Source organism: Octodon degus, unplaced genomic scaffold (assembly GCF_000260255.1).
Source record: "Octodon degus isolate 3935 unplaced genomic scaffold, OctDeg1.0 scaffold00209, whole genome shotgun sequence".
NCBI lineage: Eukaryota > Metazoa > Chordata > Mammalia > Rodentia > Octodontidae > Octodon > Octodon degus.
In genome coordinates, this window is record NW_004524785.1 from 3,332,778 (window position 1) to 3,340,521 (window position 7,744).

Genomic DNA, 7,744 nt, shown 5'->3' on the forward strand with positions numbered 1-7,744 from the left:
TTATTATTATTATTATTTTGGCGGAACTGGGGATTGAACTCAGGCCCTTGAGCTTGCCAGGAACACGCTTATTCTACTGAGCCATCTCCCCGGCCCTTGCTACATTTTAAGTATGCAAAAAATCAAATTTATCAGAGGGGATTTGTACCTGTACATGATATGAGTTGATTCTCCCCCCCACCATTCTCAAACCTTCCCTTCAACCCTTTCCCTCCTTACTTACAAAAATTTTGTTTCCATTTTTTCTCTTTTCTGTTTCCCCCTCCCCCACCCCTAGTTCCCCTTTTTGAACAGTTTCTTCCTATTTCACAATGTCTATTAGACATTTTGGTCCTGTTTACACTCTCAGTTTCTCATCCCAGAGAAACAACATGGTATTTAAACATGTGTCCAATTTATTTCACTTAAGAGGTGGTCTCAGGATGTATCCGTGTAGTTATAAATGTCTAAAGTTTATCCTTTGTGGCAGAGTAGTACTCATTATATTAAAAACACATCTTCTTTATCCATTTATTGCTTAATGGACATTGGGCTGTTTCCATGATATTTATGTATTATAAAGTGTGCTGCTGTAAACATAAGTGTGTGTATATCACAGTGGTATCATGCTTTTATTTCTTTCAGGAAGATACTAAGAAGGGGATACCTAGGTCAAATGGAACTCTAGTCGTAGATTTTTAAGGAATCTCATACTGATTTCCACAGTGGTCGTACAAGTCTATAGTCTGACCAACAGTGGAGAAAAGTTCCTTTTTCTCCACAGCTACACCAGCATTTTTATTTGTTGATTTCTTGAGAATAGCCATTCTTTCTGGGGTGAGATAGAATCTCAGTGTTTTAGTTTGCATCTGTCAAATGACCAGTGATGCGGTATTTTTTCATATAGTTATTAGCTATTTCCATTTCTTCATCTGAGAAGTGTGTATTCATTTCAGATGTCCATTGTTAGATTAGGTCTTTAAATTTGAGAGATCTGATTTTTTTTTTAATGTATTTGGTTGTTTTATTTTATTCATTTATTCATTTATTTTCGGCCAGCTCAGCCTGCCCTGGGGCAGGCTGGTGCGGCATGTGGTACCAGGGATTGAACCGCTGTCCCCTGTACCTGCCTAAGCTTGCCTAAGCAGGCACTTTAGGCCACTGAGCTATCTTGCCGGTCCTTGAGTTCTTTTTATGTTCTAGATAGTAAGTAGTCTTTTGCCTGAGGAACAGCTGACCAAGATGTTTTCCTACAGTGTGGGTCATCTCATTGTGTTGGTGGTTGCTTTTACTGTACAAAAGCTTTTTTTGGTGGGGGGCAGTACCAGGGATCCAACTCTGTGCTTTGCGCTTGCCAGGTGGGTGCTTATGCCACTGAGCTCTCTCTGGCCCCCGCAAAAGTTTTTAATAAGATGAGGTTGCAGTTACTGATTCTTTGTGGTATTTCCTGTGCAGTAATGTTTTGTTTCTAAAAATTTTTGTGGGGCTGGGGAGATGGCTCAGTGGAATAAGCACTTCCCCGGCAAGCGCAAGAGCCTGAGTTCAATCCCCGGTTCTGCAAAAAAAAAAAAAAAAAATTTTGTGTACATCAGTGTCTTCTAGATTTCCTCCTATTCCATGTTAGTGTCTTTGCTTTAATATTTAGATTTTTGATGAAAAAAATCATTTCTGAAACAAGTTTTTTGTTTCTTATGATTGTTAAGGTTTACAGTCTCTCCAGGACAAGGAGTGAAGAACCATTAACCCAAGAAAAATTATCCATAATAATAAGTGGTGTATTTTAATTTTTTGGCCCTAGGGAAGGGTTCCTTGTATTAAGGGACAGTATAGAAATTACTGGGTTCCTGTCTGCTCTATCACACACTTGCTCTGTGACACTAGACAGATTTCTGATGCTTTTTTCCCACATCTGTAAAATAAACTGCTGTTCCTACCCTTTTCACAAAGTTGTAATCTAATGAAATGTTGGCTTATGGTAGAAAGGGTAGGGTTTGGGGACACTAACGTAAAATAGATATATAAAATAATTATTAAGGAAACGGGGAGATGGCAGTTGAGGCCGGGCATGGTGGCGCACACCTGTAATCCCAGCTCTTGGGAGGCAGTAAGCAGAATCACTAGGAGTCCGATCTAGTAGTGAGACCCTGAACACTCTGTAGACGCTTCCCTAAAATACAGAAAAGTAAATAAATAAGTATCCTTAAAAAATAAATAAAAATAAAAAATTAACGTTAAGTAATTTTTCCATATGAAGTTAAAGATAAATGCACACACAGTCCTACATCCCAAAAGCAGTAATAGCGTATACTGTTTTCCTTTTGCTCCTTTGATGCTAAATACTTTTGAAATGCATTTGGAAAGGCTGGTAGCTTTTAGCCAGTTACTTCTCCGAGAATTAGTGAGAAGTCAAGAGGTACGGCTTGCAGATGGAGAGGGGTCAGAGGAGGCTGCGGGAGTGACAGTGCTGCAGTCCCTGCACGGCTGCCATTGCTGTGGTGCAGAGTGAGTTCAGTTAGGGTCTGAATAAGAACCTGGAGGTATGCTTAGGAGGTGTATTTATTTATGAACTATCTGTCTACCAAGTTTTGAGTGTAGATTGTGTGGTAGCCTGTTGTTCATAGTAACCAGGCTTCAGGGTCTTCACAGTCACTCATCCCAGGTCAAGGTTGAGGGGAAAAAGAAATCACAGGACCAAGAGAGCCATGTACACAAGGGCCTTGAGGAGACCGGCAGCCTTTGCCAAGGGAGAGCCATCTGGAAGAGCTCACAGGGAAGCAAGCACCCCCCACAGCACGTCCTTCCTTGCCGTCTTGCTGGCTCTCATTTGAGCGGGGGCCATTAGCTGAACCAGCCCTAGGCCTGGGGATACAAGCTGTTACTCGAGCCAACTATTCAGCCTTGGGGTGGAGAAGGTAGTGAGACTGGGCGTAAAGGGGCACATGGAAGCTATTCAGCACATAGGCCACTTTTAGTGCCATGCCACAATCGGTGGTCCAGGTCACGTGTCTGTGGTCAAGTTGCCAGTGGATTCAGGAAGCAAGAGTCAGGCAGTTATAGCTCCTCCAGTGGAAGATGGGGCCTGGTGTCTTCTCGTAAGTCACCACACTGGGGATTCCTGAAACACTCGGGATGCTGTTATAGGCAGTGAAAACCCCAACGAAAGTATCGTCGTGGTGTGAAAGGGAGTGTCTGTGCCGACTGTCAGTCAGGTTTCCTTTCTCCTTCACAGATGTCACAGCACCAGGTGCATGCGGTGCAGCAGCTGGCCAAGGTGATGGGCTGGCAGGTCCTCAGCTTCAGTAACCACGTGGGGCTCGGCCCCATAGAGAGCATCGGCAACGCCTCTGCCATCACTGTAGCCTCCCCGAGTGGGGACTACGCCATTTCAGGTACTCTCTGCTGCTTTGAAGAAGGGACAGTTGGGAGTTTGATTTTATTATTTATTTATTTTTTTTTTTTTTTTATTTTTTTTTTTTTAATGTATTTAGTACAGGGTCTCACTACACAGATCCGACTCATAGTGGTCCTCCTGGTTGCAACTTCCTAAGTGCTGGGATTACAGGTGCAGGCCGCCATACCCAGTCTCTTTTTTTTTTTTTTTTTTTTTTTTTTTAAGGTATGAAGGTTTTACATTTATTAAAGGCAGGAAAGAGGGCTGGGGAGTTAGCTCGATGGTCCAAGCACCTGCCTGGCAATTGCAGGGACACGGGTTCCATCTCCAGCGGCACGCCGGCCCTGCTTCAAGCCAGCCTCCTAAGCCAGCGATGGTCATGCCAGCCTGTGATGCCGTCGCTGGGAGGCGGAAGCAGAGGATCACCGAGTCTGAGCTGCATAGTGAGACCCTGTACCAAATACATTAATTCAAGTTTTTTAAAAATTTAAGAACAAATAATGTAGGAAGAAAAATCTGCTCTGTGGGGTGAGTTTAGAACAAGTAAAGGTAAAAAGAAGTACCAGTTGTGTATGAGAACAGACTGCTGTACCAGTTTAATTTTTTTCTTTTTTTTCTGGAGGGTGGGTACCGGGGATTGAACTCAGGCCCTTGTGCTTGCCAGGCAAGTGCTTATTCTACTGAGCTATCGCCTCAGCCCCATGTGCTAGTTTAATTCTAACTTTCTGCCTTAATCATAAAATGACATAAAAGTAATTAATCATAAAATGACATAAAAGTGAGTTTACATATTTACATTGTTTTGAATAAATTATTAGTTTTCTGGTAGCTCTAAAAACATTTAGCTAGTGTTTCCTTTGAAAAGTGGCATCAACTTTGTTACTCCTTTATTTTTTATTTTTATTTATTTCTATTTTTTGGTACCAGGGATTGAGCTCAGAGCCTTGTGCTTGCCAGGCAGTTGCTTATGCTGCTGAGCTGTCTCCCTGGCCCTTGTTACTCCTTTAATGATTAAGCGTTTTTAAAAAATATACTTCTGGAGGTATTAAAATATTTCAAGTTTGGATAACTAGAAAATCTTACTTTTAGTTCTCAAAGTTGTGTTTGGTAAGTATAAAATTCAAAGAGGACAGATCTTTCAGTCCTTTAATTAGTCTAGTTTCTTACACGTTTGGTCCTTTTTTTTCTTTCTAATGTGGAATAAGGTGCTATTTAATTTTGTTCTTCCATAGGTAATTTTTTTGTGTGTATATGCTTTAATGATTTTTTTCTTTACAATAAGTTTTAGACAATTTCATTTTTGTGTATCTTGGTATGATTTTATTTAAATTTCTTGTGCAAAAGGTTCATTTTTCTTGGAAATGCGGTATTATAAGTTGAACTAAATTCAGAAATTTTAAATCTGTAAATATTTATTGCCTGCTCCTTTCTACTTTGAGAATTCTAAGTTTCTTGGTTTTGACACAGTGAACTATTATGCCTGATCTGTAAATTCTTTCATTTTTATTTTGGACAATTTTTATTGTTATATTCATTTAGGTTTGTAAATAATTTATTTTCAATTTGCAATCTATTAAAAATTTTTTTTAAAATATACTGCTCTAAGGCAGGTGTAGAGGTGCACACGTATAACCCTGCACTGTGGGAGGCAGGCAGGAGCATCTCAGGTTTGAGTCCAAGTTGGGCAGTTTAGTGACATAGTGAGACAGTGTCAAAAATAGGTGGTTACACAGAAAGGCTGAGATGTGCCGTGCGCTCCTCGCTGTCCCTCCGTGTGTGCAGATGGCTATAAGCGTGGAAAGTGGTACGATAGGATGGAGGGGAGATTGGTATTCCACTAAGCACCTGCTCTGCTTTGATAGGCTGTTGTTCCCTATGTTTAATCAGTAGGCGATGTTCTTAGGGTTCACAGCTTTATTAGGTTTTTTTTACTCTCTTCTCATTACTTTCAAATTGAAAACGTGGACAGTGAGAAGTATTTCCCCACAGGATTCCAGCCTGTGGCTCTGTAAGCCTGGCCATTTCCAATCCTTTATTGCTAATTTCTTTTTTGATGTTAGGAGTCAAACTAGGGTTTTGCGCCTACTTGATGCGTATTTATTTTCCTGTATCCACAGCCACTTTTTTTTTTGTATTTTAGGGAAGGGTCTACAAGGTGTTCAAGGTCTCACTACTAGATCAGACTCATAGTGATCCTCCTGTTTACAGCCTCCCAAGAGCTGGGATTACGCCACCATGCCTAGTCTCAGCACACCCTGGGGGGTAGGGCCAGTGATGCAGACCCAGGGATCGAACCCTGACCCCTGAGCCTGCTTGCAGGTACTTTAATCCACTAAGCTATTTGGCCGGCCCTCAGCTGGGAATATAAATGAGAACAAATTTGGATATTGATACTGAAAAAGCACCCTTGGGGGGAACAGTATTGGGGATCTTTGTAATGAGCTACATACAGCCTTGGAGCTTTTTTTATTTTGAGTCAGAGTCTCCGTATGTTTCCCAGACTAGACTTGAACTTGAAATGCTTCCACCTTAACTTCTTAGAGTGCTGAGATTATAGATGTACACCCCCATGCCCAGCTTGAAAACCATATATTAAATAAGATTGTTTCATATGGTGGACAGATAAAGTTTTTCATAGTAGAATGAAGTTATGGGATATGTCCTGGTTATTTTCCAGCTTGAAAAATGTGAATGCGTTGGTATTTTTTCCTCCATAGTTCGGAACGGACCTGAAAGTGGCAGCAAGGTCATGGTTCAGTTTCCCCGAAACCAGTGTAAAGACCTTCCAAAAAGTGACGTTTTACAAGACAGCAAGTGGAGTCATCTTCGCGGCCCACTTAAGGAAGTCCAGTGGAATAAGATGGAAGGCCGCAACTTTGTTTATAAGATGGAGCTGCTCATGTCTGCACTTAGCCCTTGTCTACTGTGAGTTTTTCCAGAACAACTTCCAGGGTTTTTTCTATAAATATTTCAAGAAGCTTTGACTGAAATGCTTACAAATTAGCTATAAGCACAAAGAAGAATACATCTTCTGAAGGAGTATTGTTTTAAAAATATAATTAGGCCCAGTATGGTGACACACACATGATTCCAGTGCTTGGAAGATAAGGGCAGGAATAGCTTGAGTTCAAGACCATCCTGGGCACATTGTGGATGAAATCAAGAGGAGTCTGGACTGCAGAGTGAGACTGTCCAAAAAATCAAACAAGCAGAAGTAAATGCCCGAAATATAAAAGCCCAACAACAATAATTAATACATTTTTATCTAGCAGTTTGAGACTTTGCACTTTGTGAGTGCCAAGTACTTTGAGATGCAGAAATTATGTACAGTGCCGGTGTACCATATGGGGAGATGTGAATATACTTTTTTATACAGTTAACCTGAAAATGTTAGTAACTTAAGGGTATGAGTATGCTTTGTAGAATATCTCTTCTTTGATACTAACTTCAAATAAAATGTATAATTAAAAATCTTCCAAGTATGTTCCAAAATCTTGACCTAAATCGATTATGTCTTTAATCAGTTATGCATCCCACCATTTCTTAGGAGAACACATAGGACATTGAAACAGCATGGACATAGCTCAGCGGCACAGCAGTGTAAGGAGAACGGGCTGGCTGAAGAGGCAGGTCCTCCCCGAACACAGGTCTCTGCAGCCAGCTGTTAGGAAGGGAAGCGCCTCTTCGCCAGCTGTCTTGTTTCCTGCCTCAGTCTAACCTAAAGAGGTCATTTAGGAGCTCCTCAGAAGGGACAGTTGAAGGCACAAAGAAGGCTTTCTCTTGGTTTTCAGTCTTCTCCCACCTGAGTGGACAGCATGCTCGTTAGCTGCATCTCCACCCTGGCCTTGGATTGCCTCCTGCACTTGAAGTCTTATCCATTATACCTGTTTTCTTAAAGGGAGAAAATTTCATAGATTAACAGTTGCCTTTTCTAAGTAACATGTTTGTTCTCGGAAATAGCACCCCAATCCTAAAGTATGCTTGAAGAATTCTCATTAAAGATGTAGGCTTATTACTACACTCAAAATAATACCATCTGAAAAAATAATAATAATACCATCTGGTAAGTCTTACAAGTAAAGCTTTCAATTGTTAAAGCATTTTTCTTTAATGATTTGTAACTCCATAGTAATAAGATCCTCAGTATTTCTCTATGGTTTTCTGTGTAACAAAAAAATGGAAGTTTCTTTTAAAAAGATAAAATATTGGGGCTGGTGAGCTGGCTCAGTGGTCTAAAGCACCTACTTAGAACAAGCTTAGCAAAGCACCGGGACCACAGTTCAATCCCCCAGCACCACATGCCAGCCATCCCCGCCCCCTGGAGGGCTGAGCTGGACACACACACACACACACACACACACACACACACACACA

The 7,744-nt window shown here is 41.1% G+C and overlaps 1 protein-coding gene across 1 annotated transcript in view; it reads left to right on the plus strand.

The window, feature by feature from the left end:
• Med17 (mediator complex subunit 17) overlaps positions 1-6,852 on the plus strand; it is a 17,484-nt gene extending 10,632 nt beyond the window's left edge. The window contains exons 8-9 of the mRNA XM_023704974.1: positions 3,209-3,368; positions 6,088-6,852. Of these exons, the coding sequence (XP_023560742.1) occupies positions 3,209-3,368; positions 6,088-6,299 (372 nt within the window). The 3' untranslated portion in view covers positions 6,300-6,852. The remainder of the gene's footprint in view (positions 1-3,208; positions 3,369-6,087) is intronic.
• Positions 6,853-7,744: the final 892 nt, after the last annotated feature.